General features: G+C 41.2%; 1 protein-coding gene across 1 annotated transcript in view; it reads left to right on the plus strand.

Annotated features, from left to right (window-relative positions):
• Positions 1 to 20,245, plus strand: part of gbe1b (glucan (1,4-alpha-), branching enzyme 1b) — a 79,863-nt gene that overhangs the window by 11,192 nt on the left and 48,426 nt on the right. The window contains exons 2-7 of the mRNA XM_018764775.2: positions 55 to 224; positions 3,968 to 4,083; positions 11,668 to 11,793; positions 12,185 to 12,320; positions 14,042 to 14,132; positions 15,178 to 15,387. Of these exons, the coding sequence (XP_018620291.2) occupies positions 55 to 224; positions 3,968 to 4,083; positions 11,668 to 11,793; positions 12,185 to 12,320; positions 14,042 to 14,132; positions 15,178 to 15,387 (849 nt within the window). The remainder of the gene's footprint in view (positions 1 to 54; positions 225 to 3,967; positions 4,084 to 11,667; positions 11,794 to 12,184; positions 12,321 to 14,041; positions 14,133 to 15,177; positions 15,388 to 20,245) is intronic.

Raw genomic sequence — 20,245 nt, forward strand, 5'->3', positions numbered from 1 at the left:
GTTTCGACTGCATCTCCCTCGTGAACCCAGCTCGTTTCTGCTTCCGTTGCGCAGGTATGGCCTCTTCCAGAAGCAGCTTCACCTGTTGGAGGAGGTGGAGAACGGCTTCGACCAGTTCACGCGCAGCTACCAGACGTTCGGCGTGAACCGCCAGGCCAGCGGCGGGCTCCTGTTCAAGGAGTGGGCCCCTGGCGCCGAGGCTCTTTTCCTCACCGGGGACTTCAGTAAGTTGCAGCACCCTCTTTGGCACCCCTTTCCCGTGCGTGCATCATCGTGTTTGATAGCACCGAGGTACTTTGTTACCAAGGAAACGGGCTCTAATTCGAGGCTGCTAACCTTTATAATGTATTCCATATTTTGACAGAACAAAATCTGTGTTGAATGATTTATAATGCTGCTGTCCGGTGGTTTATGTCTATTGAGCAGTCTGTTTTCATTTACAGGAGTTGATGTTTCTGATGGAGCGAGGAAAAAGTTCTTTTCAAGTCCCTGTTTCCTTCACCCGTGGTGTAACCGTGAAGGGGATGCTTGTATTATTTACTGAGGGCTCTTTAAAACTCGCCGTGGCGACTGAGTGACGGTGTTGTACGGCACCGAGCCCATACCATTTTAACCCGGGAGATCCAGTGTTAGGAGCGCGACAGAAGGTTTGACGCTGACCGTTTGAAGCACATTAAAAATTGATAAGCGACAAGCCTCACAAGGCCCTTTAAGAGCAGCGCCTCTGGTCGGCAGGAACCAAGCGGCCACGTGACATCAAGAGACTTCGGCTCCAAGCGGCGCGTTTACACGCTGCCCGAAAAGTGTGAGGAGAATTTGTGAGGGCGGTGTCGAGGTACCCCCACGTGCGGCTTCCTTGCACGTAGGGCCTCGTGAGCGGGCGAGGAAGGGAACGCGGGTTGTGCCGACTACCTGCTCCGCAGCCTTGGCTCGGAGTTGAAAGTGCGGTGGTGTAGAGGAGAACCATACTTAGCGCGGGAGGGCCTCCGGGGGTCCTCCCGACAGTCCGCACACCGCCGGCGAAAAGGCCGTGTTATGGCACGGCCGCACGCCCACCAATTTCTCTGAGATTTATTTATGAGCGTGTGATCTCCGAAAGCGGCACACCGGATCACAGGGCCAGCCGCGCTGCTGCCGTGCTGCCGCACTCCGGGATTTTCCAGCTTCCCTACACTAAAAATAGAGGGATGGATAAATAAATAGATAAATAAATAAAGGGGGAACTGCGGAATTACTGCGGGGTTTTCTTTTGAAACGCTCTCTTTAAATATTTTATTGCGGTATCAATCTCTCGCGAAGAATCTTGACGCAAAGCAGCCTTTCTCTCTTCGTATGCCATCCGCCCTTCCCTCGTCGCCTCGCATGAAAGGTGTAGGTGAATAAAGAATTGAACAACTGCGAATATGCATACAGAGGTGTGGGATTTAGCACGCGCCGTTCTTCTAGGACAAAAAGCCAGCAGTGGGGTGGGTTTTGGGAGCTGCTGTCCTTCGCTTCTGTCAGCTGTATTCGGGAAGGGGGGAGGGAGGCCTCTTCTTAATGCTGAGCTCGTGTTTAAGGTGTTCGGTATCGTCTCATTTCTCGGTACAAGGCATCTCGCAGGGAGATGTGAAACAATATACTGCCAGCTGCCCGCTAAGTGAGCGCCTTTATCGGTTTTTCTATCCGAACGCCCTGAAGTTTCCAACCAAATGAGATGACGCGCTTATTTAAACTTCCCCTCTTTACCACCCTCGCTTTGCCAGTTTTTTTCCGTCATGTTGTGTTAATTAGTCTACATCAGTCTGAAGAAACAAAAGGTGTTTTGTCACTATGTGTCACCTTTATTTTTTCCTCCCCCCCCAATCATCTCCTTTTTAAAGGTCTCGTTCAGTGTCCCCCCCCGCACCATGCCGCCATGCCAGGAGATTCACCCATTGCTAAAGATGAAAGGGAATTTTGAATTAATTAACATAAAATTGGGTATGGTGCTTTATATTATGTCAGATGGCAAGTTGACTTCTCGTTTTGTATTCATAAGCTTTGCAGCAAATGGGACAGGGTCACTCCATAAATCCTCTCTACTTCTGCCTGTTACATGACAGTAATTTTACCGTAATTTATATTCCGTCTGATATGCTAAACAAACCCGAAATCAAACTTGTTTGAGCTAATTAATGCAGTTCTTTCAGTGATATAATAAAAGATCCCCCTGGAATGAAACAGACACTTATTGTACATTTATGCTGAAATGGCAACTTTTAACAGTCCTGTTGTTGCAAGAGTTTTGGGGAAGGCATTGGGTAAAATGCTGCAAATCAGGTAGATGTACTGTATTTACGCCATAGAATACAACTAATTAGTTTTTTTTTTTTTTTTTAAACCCACATCAAGTCCTGATATCCTACGCTTTTCTTCCTAAGTTTTCTGACTCCTTTTCCAGCATCAGGAATGCGACGAATGCAGTCTCCTTTCTGTCGGATTTTAACGCGTTGCTTTTTTTTTTTTTCGAATGAATTTAAATTAGCTCATCATTCCAGGTAAGAATTGTTTGCAGCAGTGCAGTAAGACCTTTCAGCCTTGGCTTCTTAGAAGTGTTTTTTAGAGGTTCCTTAAAGGCTGTTAGGTTATCTGTAGGATAGCGGTGAAGAAAGTGTACTTTTTAAGTCAAATGGCTGCATTCAAGTCTTGAGAGAGAAAAGATTGCGGTACTTTTCAGAAAGGTGCGTGGCAGTTCATAGCTTTAGGAATCCTCTGCATAAATATGTCTTTCACAACGACTGTAAAAAGGCATCTGCCAGCCAAATAACTAATTACTATTATTTCCGTCTATCACTTGCAATCTAAGTAGTAATTGCACGTATAATTATAGTCTTTCTGAACTTAATGTCTGTTACTCATACCTAATGTTCCCTCTTTTTTTAAGTTTAAAGCACACTGTGTAAAATTGTCGCATTTCTCAATAACATTTCTTACCCTGGAAAATATTAGCGCAAAAAAAAAAAAAAAAAATGTTTAACGTTTAAAAACACTGAATTATGTTCCGGTCCTTGAAGCTCTATCAGAGTTCGACATATTCCGACCGACCCTAATGAATCGCAGGGATTGTTATTGAGGGACGAGCTCGTTATTGAGACAAACCGCCATTTAGCTACACGCCACAGGAAACGGGGGCCGTCGCATTTTAATGCGAGAGACGGGCACAGGCCCTCGACGCGCACAGCATTTTGATCAGCACTGGCACAGTTAATTGTGCCTGCAGGTCATTTCTTAGCGCCGTCGTACCCCGCGAGTTTGGAACGGATCCTTTTTATTTTATATTGGCCGCGTGTTCCGAGTCGACTCGGCAGCAGTCCCGCGTTCCCTCAGCATCCCGAGAACGACGGAAGAGGAGCGCGCTCCGCAGACTCCTCAAAAGTTTCTCAAACGCGTTAAGAGCTCGCGAAACTTGCTGTTGACGTGCTCCCTCGCCTTTTTCACACGGAACAACAAGCTCAAAACAGCCGGGGATAAAGTTTCAACAGACTGTTTAAGAAGGTGCCTTTTCGCTCGGCGCTTGTTTTCGCGAGCGCTGCGGACATTTATCACTTACGGAGGAGAATAGGGACAGAAGCAGTGCGTTGCGTTGAAGCTCGGAGATGAACTCCAAGAATGCTTTTGTGTGTCTGTGCGATGGAAAAGACTTAGAAGAATATGTGCTCAGTACCCAATGTTTTTAAAATAATTGAATATAAATGTGTTTTCAGAATAGCAGTGTTTGAACGTTAAATATAAAAGCAGTGGATTTGAAGTTCAAAAAAAAAAAAAAAAAAAAAAAAGGAACTTTCCTAGTGGAGTTGGGATTCTAGGACAGATCCTCAGGTGTAAACCTGAACTGATTTTACCTCTCTTTACCATCTTAACACACAAGTGACTTGTATTTCTTACATTTAAACTTTGGGAAGAAGTGTTCGGTAACTCCCGCTGCCGTTTCTGCTCTTCCTGTCAGATGGTTGGGACAACTTCTCTCATCCGTACACCAAGAAGGAGTTTGGCAAATGGGAACTGTACCTCCCACCCCAGGAAGACAGGAGTCCAGCAGTCCCTCACCTGTCGAAGCTAAAGGTGACCCCCCCCTTTTTTAATTTTTTAAAATTTAAATCCATTACTTATCCTTTCTTGCACTGAAAAGACTTTATACTATTACTAATGTGCTCAGACATATGAGATGCATGGAGAGGATGCTGTGGTTCTTATATGTGCCATTACTGATATTTGTTATTAAGCATTTACATTTTATTTACCCAATGTTTTTCTACAGAGGAGCTTGCAATGTTAAGCTATGTTTTGTTAAGCAACAGTGATTTACCCACAACTGGGTAAACTTCACTGGAGCAATACTTTTTTCAAGGGCATCAATCTGTGGGATTCAAATCTCCAACCAGTTCAAAGGTGGTAACTGCAACCTCCAGGCTACCAGCAAAAGCAACAAATTTTGATTTGGACTCAAGTTACAAATACAGTTGGTTCTGGTATAACGTATCAGTTGTGTTCCTGTTAAATGTCACGTTTGCCAATTTCAGTAATAACTGTTTCGATGGTAAAAAATAGGATTAGGAGCAGCACACATAAAAGCAGCATGTATTCACCTGCTTAAAGCTCAGCACACCTCCAGTTAAATTAGAAGATTATTGCAAAAATAGCCGATCGCAAGTAAGCAGTAAAGTGCATGAAAATAACGAAAGGATATACAGTTTGTGACGCTTCGGTCTTTAATTTCCGTCACAGCACTTTATACCGTCCAGCTTCTGTTCCAGCGTTATAGCTTCACTTTTACAATCTCTACTTTGACCACCAGACCGCTTTTTTACACCGTTATCACTTTGGCCAGTCATGTCGAACTGTAATAGAGTTGTGACAGCTTCCTGAGAAGAGGACACCAGCTCAGAGTTTGTGGGTTCAGTGAGATTTTACTCTTAAACTCTTTAGGCCGGGAAGCTACAGGGGAGAAATGAATCAGAACGGTAGGCCGAGGCTCAAACTCCTCGTCTCCGGTCTCTTTCTGTCTCTCGCTGCGAGGAGATCGCTTTGCTGGCACAAAATGGGTTCTTGTAACAGGTCGTTATCGGGGACGCTTTACCGCCGGTGCTCTGTGCGTGCATATACTGTTGTCATGGAGAGGACGCGTCGCATCTCGTGCGCGTGATACGTTTACGGCCTGATTTGTGTGTACCTGTGCATGTGATCAGCGTGTGTCTGATGGTCCATATATGGTATTGTTTGATGATCCTTCGTCCATGTCTGTGTTCATGTCTTTCGTACGTGTGTACGTGTTCTCTGTCCTATGTTCCCCCACAAGTAGAACACAATTTAGAAAAATTTGCAGTGCTAATTTGAATTTCACAGTGGGATGATATAGTTCCCAAGTCACACTTGCAGCATTAAATCACTTGCATTCCTCCATTTATTCAATTTTTTTTTTTTTTTGGCAGATTGTGTAATTAGAACACTGTATAGCAGAACGAGCTATACTTGTCTTTGTATTGTCGTGTCAGTGTTGCTTTAAAAACATAATGGATCGAAAAACAAACCTGTGATTAGCTACAGCTTTCCCATGCACGTTTTACATGGATACCCCTTTAATCTTCATTGCACTGAAATGTAGCAGCTAGCGACAAATATCAGGTTTGGTTTGGTCTGTCCGGGGTGCACGTTTTATCTGTAATCTCAAAATGTAATTTAAAAAAAAAAAATCACAGCTGTTGGGTATAGCCTACCGCTGTGACAAACGGAATCCATAAGCCCATTAATACCAACAACAACAATATATTACAATTACAACCAAAATGGATTATCCTTAGAAAATAAGACGATAACAAAAATAATGCATATAAAAGCATTCATACTATAAATGCACTTCTTGAGTCAACAAATCTGCAGATCATATGTGGAACAGGAGGTGTAGTGGTCAGAGCTGTTACCTTGTGACAGAATGCCCTGTGTGTGAATCTTCTGCTCCTACTCTAGTATCCTTGATTAAGGTCCTTACCCTGAATTACTCCAGTAAAAATCACCCAACTGTATAAGGAGGTCAATTTTTCAGTACCTGAATGTGCACACCTGACAGTTCAAGTCTTGGGCAGCGGTGTCAAATACCTGAATTAATAATGATAATAACCCAGCAGTCAAAATGTTGAAATTAAGGAGCACCTGAAATACCCAAATGCTCAGGCAATGGTGTGTGATGCTGAAAGACCTGAAATACCGGTGACTCCAGGTTAATACCACAGATGTCCCTTACAAGATGTGTTGTATAAACTGAATGGAAGAAGGAGCCCGTTTGATATGCAATGAACAGGTTTCAGTTTTAAAAGTATATAAGTCTTTAAAGATATTATGGCAGGAAACACAAATCTAGATTTCGCAAATCTGAACGCTAGTTTTGTAAAGAAAATGTTAAGACTAAGAAATGAACTTTCGGTACAGCCGTGGCTTTTTAAAAACATGTCCTCTCTCTCAGAATCACTTGTCACAGCGAGCTTCACAGTAGCTTAGATTATTGCCAAAACATAGAAAATGTTTCCTGACGCAACACTTTTGAGTGATTTACCAATAGAGTACGTCCTGAAAGTAACCCAGTTTGCCAAAATAAATATATTGCGACAAACGATGGCGTGCTGTGTGGAATAGTTTACCACTCGGACTGAGAACTCTTTTAAAATAAGACATGTTTATTATTATCACTATAATTATTATTATTAGTTATTATTACTCCTAAACTCTCTCACTGTCTTTAACTGCTTGTCCCCCTTCAGCCTTGCACCCTCCATTGCTGCGTTAGGCTCTGGCTCATCGCAACCCTCTTCGGGACAAGCGGTTGTAGACGTGTGTGTGTGTGTGTGTGTGTGTGTGTGTGAGAGAGAGAGAGAGAGATAGTAGCTTAATACTGCAAGTTGCTTTGGAGAAATGTGCCTGCAAATAAATGTGCATGGGGAGTATATGGAACTTTTTTGTAATGAATATTTATCTTTATGAATGGGGTTTTAATAAATGGAACCCATTTTTATTATATTTAGTGTCTGGATCCAAAGGTCAGTTCTGTGGAAATTCATATTTTCCTAATTTTTAGTAATGCAATAATGTTTTTTTTTATTATTATTATTTTAAATTACGATCCAGTATAGTAGCTTTGTAAAGGATTTAGTTTTCTTTCTGCCCATCATCTTTCCAATTATGGATGTTGTCCAGGTGTACGGATTGTTCAAAACTGGGGCAAAATGAGGTCTGTATATGTGCACAAACGGTCTGACCGAGATTAACCTCTTTCATTTGCCTGAATTGACAGTCATGGCTGTTTTCTTCCTGGTGGCTTTATTCACCAGAGATGGGTAAGACTCATTTCTCCACATTTTTTGCATCTTTGTCTGTATGAGCAGCAGCAGGGCTGCTAGCTTCGTGCTCTAACGCCATGGCAGCCAATTATGGTGGTGAAATGGGGAGTGAAATGTCCAGATTGAATTTACTCTGTGCGGTGTAACTTCTCAGCCGGAGGCAGCCGCTGCTCAGCAGAGAGCCAGAAGAACCCCCTGGCGAATCCCGATCGATTGCCTCCAGTTCCAAACGAATGCCTGCTTTAGAAAGGGGAGGGCGCGCTGAGTGTTAATCTTCCCCAGCTGCCGTTTTGTTTGTGCAGATGGGAACGTGGATCCCAAACCCCCCAGATTCAGATGAGTGATTTTTGAGAGATTCCTGACAGCACTGGTCTGACTGGGCTCATGCTTACATGGTTTGCGGGATTTCATATTTAATCAAGATTCAGCCTCTGTGCTTTTGTCATTTAGGAGCTTTAATGGAAGGCTGTAAAAAGGAGGGGGGAAGAAACCTCACTGAGGAAGATTTCTCCCTTTCCATGAACTGAAACATTTTACCGAGCAAGGAGTTGTCCAATAAGGATCACAAGAGAGACCCATTCCAGGGAGATTTTCAGTAGTTCTGACTTTAGACATACACAGCAATTTCATGAGTTTGCTGTAAAAGGCACCACAGCAGGCTGGTAAGAACAGATGCATATTGTGAGAACAGGATTAAATTGAAAGGTGGTTTTTTTTTTTTTTTTTTTTATTATTTTTATTTTAAAAAATCCTCTCGATGTCCTGTCCACATTTGCCACCACCATTATGAAATCAGACCATAAAAGCACAACAGCACAGGTTTTATAAGGTCAATGATCAGTTTGCTTCAGAGTTTCCAAAAAAAAAAAAAAAAAAAAAAAAAAAAAAACCCTACACTGGTTCCTCAACTGGGAGCAGAAGACCATTCATTCATAAGTAGTTTTTTTTCCCATAGTGCCAAATTCTGTTTCAACCCCCAAGTCATAATCCATAAAAGCTTAATACAGACATGCCTTGATTTATTCCTTTAAGTTCTCTAAAAACCTTGGCTGTTGCTGTAATAAATTACCAAGCACAAAAACTTGCTTTTTATTATTTATGTTGATGTCGGGTGAAGTGCTTAAATGGTTTCTGACTGTCATGAGGATGGAGACCAGCAAGGCATTTTAGTATTTAACTTCAAGTTCCATGAAAAACAAAACTATAAAAATTAATGGAAACAGTCTCTGAAAATTCTTCATTCTGAATTCATCCTATGAGATCCCCTTGTGTTGCCACTTTAAACTCTTATTTCCCTGTTGTAATAGTACATCTCTTAGGTGTGCTACAGAAACACTAAGCACAAGCTATAAACATTGGAAACAAGTTGTGTGAAATTTGCAGCTACTCTTGTTCTGTTTGGGCATACAAATGCTCCTGGACTAACGATGGGGCTACGTTCCTGTAAACTCATCGTAAGCGGAAAAATCGTAAGTCAAAAAAGAATACGGTCCCGCGTTTAGCCTAGCCTACCTTAAACATGCTCAGAACACTTGACATAGCCTACAGCTGGGCAAATTTAAGCAGGAGACACACATGGGCGTTTAGTAGACATGATGGGACCCGAAAAGACAAAATAAAAAAGACACTTCCAACACAGTATCGGTTGTTTACGCTTGTTCGCGTGATCACTACAGAGACTGCGAGCGTGGTTGAGTGGAAGTTGGGGCTCGCTGCCATCGCCCAGCATCGGGAAAGAGTATCATATCGCAAGCACGGGAACAGATCGAAATTCAGTTTTCGAAGGATGAATTTTACCGAATGCGTATCACCATCGTAACTTCAAAAGATCGTAAGTCGAACCATCGTAAGTAGGGGAGCGTCTGTACTTGCTTGTGTTTGCTCTGCTATGGAGCAAAATTTTAGAAAATTTGTAAGTGAAGAAAATGAGAAAACAGTTGTCTTTGAGAAGTGAGTGCAGTTATGTTTCTTCCCTCAGTCCACGTGAGCATTCCCTCTGCTGTCTGTTTCCGCTCATTTTATTGTACGCTCGCCACTGTGCCTTCCTGTTACTTAGCAGTGTTATAAAGATTTGTCACCGAGTGGAGAGTCTCTGGAGGACAAAAAGCCACAAGAGTTGTCATTTTACTGGTCTGGAGTGATTCCTCTTCTGCCCATGGAGGGAAGATCTCAGCCGACGTCCACTCATAGCCTTTCCATCACGTGGTTCAGAGTTCAGGGCAAAGGCAGTGTGGCAGGTTGTGGAGTGGAGGTGGGAGAGCAGAAACGTAAAACCAAACACACCCTCCTCACACGGTTCTTCTTCTGAAGTCCTCAGGCCAGCTGTTTTAAAGTCTTCCATGATTTTCTTGCTTTGGCAACAGCTGGCCTTCATTATTCTGTTAGGGCAGGGACGTGTCAGCGGGAGCTGTCGAGCAGGCACATCCTGCCCTGGGCTGCACCACTCACCCACTCTCAGCAGTAAGTATGTTGGTAGGGGTGGATGTACTGTAGAGCAACTTGTGGGCAGATACATTCATCTGTTATAAACTCAGAATTTGACAAGTTGCTGTGGAAACTGAATATTGAAAATTTACATTTATTCATTTTGCTGGCACTTTTCTCCAAAGCAAATTACAATGTTAAGCTACTTTACAATTATTTACCCATTTATACAGCTGGGTAATTTTACTGGAGAAATTTTTGACTAAGTACTTTGCTGAAGGGTAGTACAGCCAGAGGCGAGAGCTGAACCTGGGATCCCTGGATTCAAAGCCGGCAGCTCTACCACTATACTACCAGGTGTTGGTATATCTCTGTGTATTATTATTATAATAATAATATTATTATTATTATTATTATTATTATTATTATTATTATTATTAATAATAATAATAATAATTGAGCTGACGCTTTTCTCCAGAGCGACTTACAATGTTAAGGTTACAATTATTTACCCATTTTTACAGATGGGTAATTTTACTGGAGCAATTCAGGGTAAGTACCTTGCTCAAGGGTACTACAGCCGGAGGTGAGGCTCGAACCTGCGACCTTTGGGCCCAAAGGCAGTCGCTCTAACAGTTTTCCATTGTTATTATTATATTAATGATACTAAAAAATGTTTTTTTGCTTTCTGTCAGCAAGTATGTACTGTGCTTCTCTGCTGAATATGACAACAAAAAGTTAGGTAAAAAATTCAGTTTATGATTTAATTTGTTGTATCAAGGTCAATAACTGTGTTGAAACCACAGGAAAGAAGAAACTGCCTCTTTCTATTAAAAACAATAATAACTGAGCTTCCTAAATGATTGAAAATCAATTGGAGCTCTGTAAAATAGGCATATCCTGTAGCTGCACTGCAATAAAGACTAGCGATGTGTGACAATAAATACATTTTGCCAGAGCAGCGTTAGACCTCAAATTACCTTCTTTCATATCTGGGAAACCCTGAGAAAACAGCCTGCAACAGAAGGAAAATCCAATTACGGTTTTGATGACAAGCTGACACTGAGAAACGCTCAGCCAAACGCAGCCCTTGCGTTTTAAACCAACAGATTCCACCTTTCTTACATGTCATAAGTACATATGTACGGCGAATTTCCACAACATCGCCTCTGTGGGTGCCAGATTGCAGCGCTTTAAATGAAGGCTGTGAATCGATGTCTAAATTAATTGGACAGCATGGTCTCCATCCACTCATTTTTCCAGTCCTATTTCATTCAATCACTGCAGAGAGAAATATCGTACAAGTTTATATGTGCAAGCTGTTTATATGACCATACGAATTTTTCATCGCTTGCACTTCTTATTTAGAAGAAGGCTGGGCAGCTGTTGTGCGCACATGGTGAGGTTGCACTCACCTGAGCAAACCTGTGTTGGTGCAGTGGAAGCTGTGACAGAATATCTTCCACATTTCACTGGCTAGAAAGAGTCCCAGAAGCAGTGATGACAAGGTTTTAACAGCTTGGTTCCCTCCACTGCTACCGTGCATCTGAAAGCAATGGATTTTCATTAAAAAAATTTTTTTTTAAAAAATACTCTTCCTTCATAATTTCACAACTGTTTTCTATTCTTTTCGTATTTAAAGGAGCAGTGCTGTCTAATGTTTCGTCTTTAATCCTGTAAAGAGCTTTTTCCGGTGGTAGGATTGTGTCTTACGTTGTATTTATTTTAATGTGTGGATTAATCTGTCTGCTAGTTGATTTTCATCACGGAGCAATGCCTTCCCAACCCTTTGACCTATGAATGCAACAGGTGAAGTTTGGCTGAGTTAACAGGGAAGTTGCCTCTGGGTCCATGCAGATGAGCAGCTTTTAATTCTGTTGGACTACTTTCCCAGGTGGTGGTCCACACCAAAAACAGAGAGCGCCTGTACCGAAACTCGCCGTGGGCAAAATACGTGACAAAAAACGACACTTCTGTCGTCTATGACTGGGTGCACTGGGATCCTTTGCAGCCTTATCTGGTAAGTGGCAGTAGGTTGTGTGGTGCAGCGTTTCGCCCAAGTCTGTAGACTCAAGTTTGCTCGTCCAAGTTCCAGTGCAAGACTTTTACAAAAAGAACTCAACTTGAATTATTTGGATGAAATATACACCAATTTATGTGGAAAAGAGTGCTTCAGCTAAGTATCAGGTAAGCAGTGGAGAAGCAGTAATATGTGGATATGATATGTACTGTGTTTTACATACAGTAATAATCTTCACAAAACTGAGGAATCGAACACTGTCACTTCTGTCATTCTGGGTTTCCCTATCCTCTCTCAGGGCCATTGGCACATGAAAGATTAAGCCACACGACAGCAGGATCAGTCGTCTTCCCTGTTGTTTTTTTTTTCTTTTTTTTTTTTCTCCCCCTAGCACATCCACCCTCGCCCCAAGAAGCCTAGAAGTTTGAGGATTTACGAATCCCACGTGGGGATCGCTTCCCCTGAAGGCAAGATCGCAAGTTACACCAACTTCACAGTCAACGTGCTGCCACGAATCAAAGATCTCGGTGAGTGATGAAATCATGGGAAACCGACTTTAATCTCGGCCGCCAGTGTTTCCAGAACGTTCCAGATTGAACCGTATGGCTTAGCCATTTCGATTCCGGGAGCTGGTTGAACTGTTATCTGAAGGTCACTGGTCTCCCCTTTTAAAACAACCTAGAAAATGTCAACTTTATAGATGCTGTTGTTAACCATTTTGTAAACATTTATATTGCATTGGTAAATACCTATATTGTACACCCTCATGTCGGCAGAAGTAAACAAACTCACAGCATTTGTTCAGTCCGTCTGCTTTGAACTTCTTTGAGTTGATTTATTACTGCCAGTTTTGCTGTTTAGAGAAAGAGCTTCTTGCCCTTGTGTACTCAATTTGATTTGGACCTAAAAACATGGCTGTTAAATGCTGGGTAAAATGGCATGGTCTGAGAAGACATAAAACCCGTGGGTTTATTTGTCGCCAGTGATCTCTGCGCCGTGGTTGCCAAGGTTGTCCTTCAAAACTGTTGAGTTGACAGCACCTCATAAAGGATGTGAATAACTGAAAAAATGGAGTCACTCCAATTGTTGGTGTATCTGCATTTCATCTAGGTCCTGCTGGACATAAATAGATTCCCAAAACCAAAACTGGATTTGGAAAATTTCATGCTCATACCTGAGAATATTTTTATTTTAATTAGTAAACTTAATCATGCTAATGCTTCTATTTTTATTTAGTGAACACAAATTGTTACTCTTTGATTTTCACCACCTCTGACTTATTCAACTTACATATATAACATTCAAGGGGACTTACAATGTTAGATAATCAACTTTACAGTAATTTATGCAATACAGTGTACTGCCTGCTAGATAAATAAATGTAAATGTAGAACAATGTCAAGTGTTATGCAGGAGGAGTAGTTTAAATAGGAAAATTCACATTAAAAGACAACAGCTCTAGCCATGCCACTACCTCCTGGCATAGGTGTATATTTATATAGGTATAAGCACATAAATGATGTGATTTTAGTGCAAATCCTATAAACATTCATATATGTATTTACTTGCCTAATAATCATGGTTCTTCAGCTTTAAAATCAACTGGTATCTTTTTGGTGTTTTGAAAATAAAAAGTGTGTATGTTTCAGAATTTTAAGTAGGGCATGGCGTTTTAGCCAGAGCCCAGATGTCAGTGGTGGAACTTTTCTTACAAACAGAGGAAATGGGTCTCTGTAGGTGATACATTTTCTCTTGTGAAGTATAAGACCAGACGCTGAGTCAAGAACACTCCCCTAGAGTAAACGTTCATTGGAATAGCAGGAATTTGAGTAACGGGCCCCTCCATGGAGCTAAACACCAAAGTCTCCCGCATTGCTTCCGACCACCTTCAACGTTGCCTCCCTTTCCCAGCCTCCAGAGATATGCTCGTCTCTCAAATAAAAAGGAAAATATGTGAAGTCATAAATACCAAACTTTTTCGAAGCTAAAGAAAAGGCAATGCACTTACACAATGTATATTTGTATGCATGCTTTTCTCGATGAAATATCTGATATAAAGAACTGTGGACCTGAAAAGCTTTAATAACCTTAAGTAAAAGAACCTTCTATAATGAAATGTGATTTTGCACATCCATATTCACTGCTTCCTTTGGCAAGAAGGCCATAACATTGCCCTGAATGTGCCTTGGCAGGAGCTGGGGCTGGTTTTTAAGTCCATGATGCTGATCATCTTCCCTTCTGCTCCCAGGTTACAACTGCATACAGCTCATGGCAGTCATGGAGCATGCCTACTATGCCAGCTTTGGGTACCAGGTCACAAGCTTCTTTGCTGCATCCAGGTAATTATGTGTGCACACAGTCAAGGGAGAAATGGCGGTGGTGTATCCCTGCCCCAATTTCTTTGAGTCTGACCACATCTGTGGGCAAAAAGACGAAGTCGTGAAACTTAACTCACGATGAAGAAACCAAGAGTTATTTTATAGTACCGATTCCAGAAAGGAAAGTTAGAATAGCTAGAAATCATGGTAAGAAGAGTAAGCAACATGTTAAGAGTGGAGGGTAATATTAACAGTACTGTTTAGAGTTAAAGGTTGATGTATGTCTTGTTTTTTTTAATGCTCAGTTTTCAGCACTCAGTTCATTCAGCTCAGGCAGAGCCATATATAGTTCAATTCAGGGAAACTGTGTATTTCAGATTTGAGTGCATGATTTACAGAGCACATAAGCGATGCGTAGAGACCGTCGTCGAGCTATAATGTATGTGACTTTTGATCACAAAGACTGACAGCCGCTGTCCGAGTAACCTTACATTAATTTGGAGCGCCTGCGTTTGTTTGTAACATCTAACGACGACCCCAACACCTACTGAACGATAACATTTGTTGGGTCTCCGTCAGCGTTTGAGTTTTTAGCAGCAGCTGCATTTTGTTTACAAACTTTTCATTTCACTTCAGGTTGCTTTTTTTTTAATTTAAAATGGCTAACAAGCAAAGAAATGAGAATTGTGGTGGTGCTGGAAAGAAAACTTGAAAGAATAGATTTAGAAATTAAAGTGAAAATGGTGCAGAATGAAAAGCCCTTTTATACTACAAATCGTTCAGTCATGTTTTTTTGTTTACCCTTATGATTCCTATAATATAAGGATATTTTCAACTTGCAACGAAGTTGACCTAACAATGAAGGCGTCAGAATGGAATCCTGTCTACGTGAAGGACCACCTGTAGGTGACTTACTTGCAGTTGTCAGAAATCCCTTATGTTTTGCAAGGAAACGTGAAGCCCTTTCTATCTCTGTGACTTTTTATTGCATGTTGTTCTCTTGACAAAATCAACATGTTGCAACGATGCCGTGATTCCTTGTACTGTTCTGTATGCACATGGGCAGCCGCTATGGGACCCCGGATGAGCTGAAGAAGTTGATTGATGAGGCCCACCGCCTAGGCATCTTGGTGCTCCTAGATGTGGTCCACAGCCATGCCTCCAAGAACACAGAGGATGGCCTCAGTCGCTTTGACGGCACTGATTCCTGCTTCTTCCACGAGGGGCCCCGCGGCGAGCACAGCTTGTGGGGCAGCCGACTCTTTAACTACTCCAGGTAGGTCGGACCCACCCACCTGGCCCTGCAGTTGTCCCACACTGGGGACACCATCTTTACCCCCTCCCCAACTCAAGCCTCACCAAATCGTCTTTCAAACTGTGTTGTTTCCTTGTTTTTCATCTATTATTCTTCTCCCATCTGTGGAATTCTGCTGTTTGTTGTGTGCCTGTTGTGTTGCGTGTTTTGTGTGTCAATCAACTGCATTGTCTGAAACTTTCAAAGTAAGAGAAGAATGCGTGTTTTCTGTAATGAAAATTCATGGTGAGAAAACAGCTGGGAGGTGAAAGGAAGTGCACAAATTGGGCTTCCAGAACTTTCTCCTGCAGCAGGAGGAGAGGCTCTCCTAAAGTATACTTTGGAAAATGAGTGTGTATCTGCTATAGGGAAGTACTAAGTCTGTTTAACTTTAAGGTTTGCAGCCCACATTTACAAAGTCTCTTCAGCTTCCACCAGCACTCTTCAACCTGGCTTGTGACATGTTGACCTCAAGTCACGTTGCGATGGGGAGGATTCTCTGTATCCTCAGGGAAATTCACAATCATCATTAATGATCACTCAGATCTTCTAGAGATGAAGGCCTTGTGACCTCATTACCTTTTGAATGAAGTGCTCATTATGTTTTAAAAAAAAGATAAGGTTTTTGACCTTGAACGTCTCCTTCGTTGCATTGCACCAAGATTTTGCCATCTTGACTTTCACTTTTTCAATTGCGTATTTTCTTTTTTCATTCATTTTCCTGCGAATATTATAATGATGGTGGGAGCTATTATGCTCATCCTCACTTTAGAAATGGTTTTAATGGCACTCAGTGGCATTGGCTTCTGCGGTAACTGTATTCATGTATGTGAATATGTCTGGCTGTGTTCTGGACATATTTCTGTGGAATATATAACTTGTGGTAGAAGGTGTCTTACGTTGGGAAAACATGAATTAGAGTTTGAAGTTTTCGATGACCTCACTTCTTACTGAGGTCAAGAGTTGTCAGTCTTAAGTGATCAATGAAACCTTCAGTGACTGATGAATACGTGTACTTTGTCACACGGCAGTACTTGAAACTTGGCTAAGTGATCAGCTTGCTAACTGTTTTCCACCCTTTGAACAACTTGTCTTTTTTTTTATTTTTATTTTATTAAAAATGGGTAGGTGCTTAGTCTCCCATCTCTTCATACAATCTTCCTTGGGAGCTAGCAGGCGATGAAGCCAGGACAGGAGATGTAGGTGAGCATTATAAACAGCTCTACACTATCTAACACTGCTGAAGGACATTGAAGACACCTGGTGTGAGGACTGAGAGATCCTCAAAGTGAAGCAGGAGAGTAAGAAGAGGTCCCATAACTGAATGATAGCTTGTCTTTTTGGTGTTTAGGATGATCCTTTCTGTTGTTGCCTGTTCACTTTAGTGCTTTTGAATTTTGAATTAAAGGGTTCATGTCCCAATTTGTTTAGTTTTTTTTTTTTTTTGGACAGTAAAACTTACTCTTTTTGGCCTCTGTACTGTCCATGTAGTCACCTCCAGCTCACAACCTGCCAGTGTTATGATTTAATGAGTAGAAGAGAGTTTTGTTTTTTAAAGAAATTGTATCACAGGTTGCAGGTGATCTATCTAAATATTTGTTTCCTTAATGAAAATGAGTAAAGGGTAGCATTAGTGTTTAGTATGCTTGTTTACATAATCAACCAGCCTTAAGACCTCACACTTCTGTCAATACAGATTTTTCATTGAGAATTGTTTTTAGTGTAAGGCTGACGTAGTCTGTCTAGAAATTCAGCTTTCACTCTTCTTAAACCATTGTGGTTTTTCTTATGGAGAACATGGCTCTTTCTGTTGAGATTCAGATGAAAGGCAGACTAAAAACTGTGGAGGTCTAATCTCATCTGTATCAATCCACGATAGGCGAACATTACAGCTATCTAAAAGAATAGAATATAGAATATTCTAGAATATTCCGACGGCTTTTTTTTATTTATTTCTTTTCGGGTTTGTTCCCAGCCGTTGTGTGGCTTTACCACAGACTACAAAACTTTTGGCAGACTAGCATTTGCGGACAGCTCCAGTTGTCCTGTAATTGAAATCCAGCCTGATTTGAAAGTTGATGGGACTGATATGGATATATGCAAGTTCAGATTTAATGAGCACCCAGTGTCATTGGATTGGAAAAAAGGAAGGCAATATTTATTTATAATTTTTTTTAAGGTTTTGTTGCCGCCGTTGTTTTCTTTGTGTTTGTCTGCAATTATTTTTGATGCTCAAAGGCATTGGATGTGGCCCCAAAGGGCACGCATTCCTGCTTTGGGGCTTTCATCTGGAGCATGCTCAAATGGGTTTTGTGTCTTTCTGTTGTAAATGAGCGCACCAGATTTGTTTACTCTGCATTCTGTCTGCAAAATAACAAGGCCTTCAGCAATGCTGGGTGTTTGGGGTTGGGGTGGGGGTGCTGTGCTGAATATGAACCTGGAGGGAATACAGATCCCTATTTGTGGCAGTCATGGAGGCCTTGGGAAGTTTTGGCATCTGGGTTATTGCCAAATCCTTTTTTTTTTTTTTCTGTTAATTTTTTTTTTTTTGTTTTGTTATTATTCCCCCTTTCTCTGAAATGTGCTAAAAGTTAATGTCAGTTTTATGAGGTGTCACCCTGCGAATGTTCCCTACAGGTGCTGCATTACAAGGTGCAAATTGTTTTGGTCTGATTTAAATTCCTTTTTGTGAATTTCATAGCCTAGAAATGGAATTCTAAGCTATTTACTGCAAGGATGGTACTGACAGTAATATTAGATCTTATCATCAATATTTCATCCGCTGGTGATGCCCATGCAATTGCATGGTTTTAGTAAGACCGTTGAAGTATTATTCTTGTGTCAGAACTACACCAGGAAGAAATACATTTCAGAATGTGCCTTTTTAAAAAAAAAAAAAACAAACTAATATATTTATACAGTTTTGCTCAACTTGTCTTGAAGTTGATGTCTCTTTCTCCTAATGTAATGCACAAATTTGTGTTTTCGCTGAGATGTACGTTGCTTTGGAGAAAAGCGTCTGCTAAATGAATAAATGTAAATGTAAGTTGGTCTTAAAAGAACAGCTTAATAATGGCAGTTCCACAATTTGCATGTTACATTGGTGAAAGTTTCATCTGTACATTGCTTCTCACACTGAAACTGTAATAGTACGAAAGCAGATTTTGTTTTATGTTTTATTTATAGATGAGCAGATGAGGTTTTTTTTTAATGGCAATAACATTCGAATTTTGGAGTTTGAAACAACGTATGACAAATACGACAGTAAAATCTGTACAGGGTGTATTTAACCACACATGGTTAACTGCATGGTACGTAGTCACATAAGTACCGTTACTTAATGTACATGTCCATATATGTATGCTGTGATTATATATCTGGACCCTCTGCCTAAAAAAAAAAAAACACTTCTAGATTTTTCATACAGGTAGCATATACACTCCATTTTCACATTTACCATAACGTACACCTTGTCTTTACTAAAGAGCACAAACTTAATTAGCTCGACTGCAATAAAGAACAAACGTCTCACTCATAAAAAATGAGGTAATCTTTTGTTGTCTCAGTTAAATAGGTTGTGTGCCATTGAAATGTAGCGTATCGCTCCTGTGACTCTAGCTTGATTTGGTTTAATTGCTGCACTTTAATGAGATTTTTGGAGTCACCCTGCACGAGTCCTGCACATAAATGAAAAATGCTCTAGCGGAAAGCATAATGTGTCAGTCTGAGTATTTTAATGAAAATCTCCTCTCGTCCTGTTTGTGTTTCGAAGGGATGAGGATGTGCTCTGCAGTTGGCAGTAGGTGAAAAGAATACCCTCACTAGTTGTACCCTAAAGGTTGCCAGTTCCATGGTGTAGTACCGTTAACTTAAATTTTCCAAGTAATATATTCATCAGTATATAGAGGTAAACTGTAAGTCACTGTGGATGAATGTCTTAGTTATGAGAATGATGCAGCAGATGTATTCTTGCTTAGGGTGTATGGTACCATAATAATTTCAGTGAACAAACACCACTGTATTGAGTAGCACTCTAATAAATGGCTTTAAAAGGGAATAGATCGAATGCCACCCGTTGGTGCTACTGATCTTTCCTTTGTCACCTGTATGATAGAACATTAAACAGCTCATGTAGAACAATGACTTTGATGCAAAGTAAAATTAATCACTCTGACCATTTCATGATATACCTTCTAACAAAGGAGTAGATTTTGCAATAAAAGTGTTTTCTCATGTATAGCTGGATAAACCATTCATGCAGTTTCATTTGCAGCGTTGAATCGTGGTGTGGCGGTCAAGAGAATCCATTGTAACTTGATGGTCGTGAGTATGAGGAGGAGCTTTGTTAAGTATGTAACTTGAAGTACAATAGCAAAATATACAGATGGATGAACTGTAAGACACTTGGGCTTCAAGAACTGCTTCCAGACGCCTGGAGCTTGCAGCAGAAGAAATGGTCTCTTCCCTTCTTCAAGGCAAGAGGCTCGCCTTATTGCTGTTGTAATTACTGAGCTGTACGTAACGGACCCCTGGTAATTGCTGCCAGCGGGCAATTATAGCTCCATGCACGGGACGTTTCCTTTGAAGTGAGGAGGTGGGTCGTTCAGGTCATCTGACTTCATCCTTCATTATGAAGTGTTTTTTTTTTTTTTTTTTTTCGAAAGTAGGTGTAGCCACTTGATAAAGGTTACTCGTCCTTTATTGAGAACTCAATTACGTGCCGTAGGCATCGACATAAGTCTTACCCGTAGGAGGACCCGAGAAGCAGATCTTCTGGAAACGAAGAAGTTGGGGCACCAGGGGCATCTACTGTTTACAGAGGGGAGGCAATTCCCAGCTT

This window comes from Scleropages formosus, chromosome 10 (assembly GCF_900964775.1).
Source record: "Scleropages formosus chromosome 10, fSclFor1.1, whole genome shotgun sequence".
Lineage (NCBI taxonomy): Eukaryota > Metazoa > Chordata > Actinopteri > Osteoglossiformes > Osteoglossidae > Scleropages > Scleropages formosus.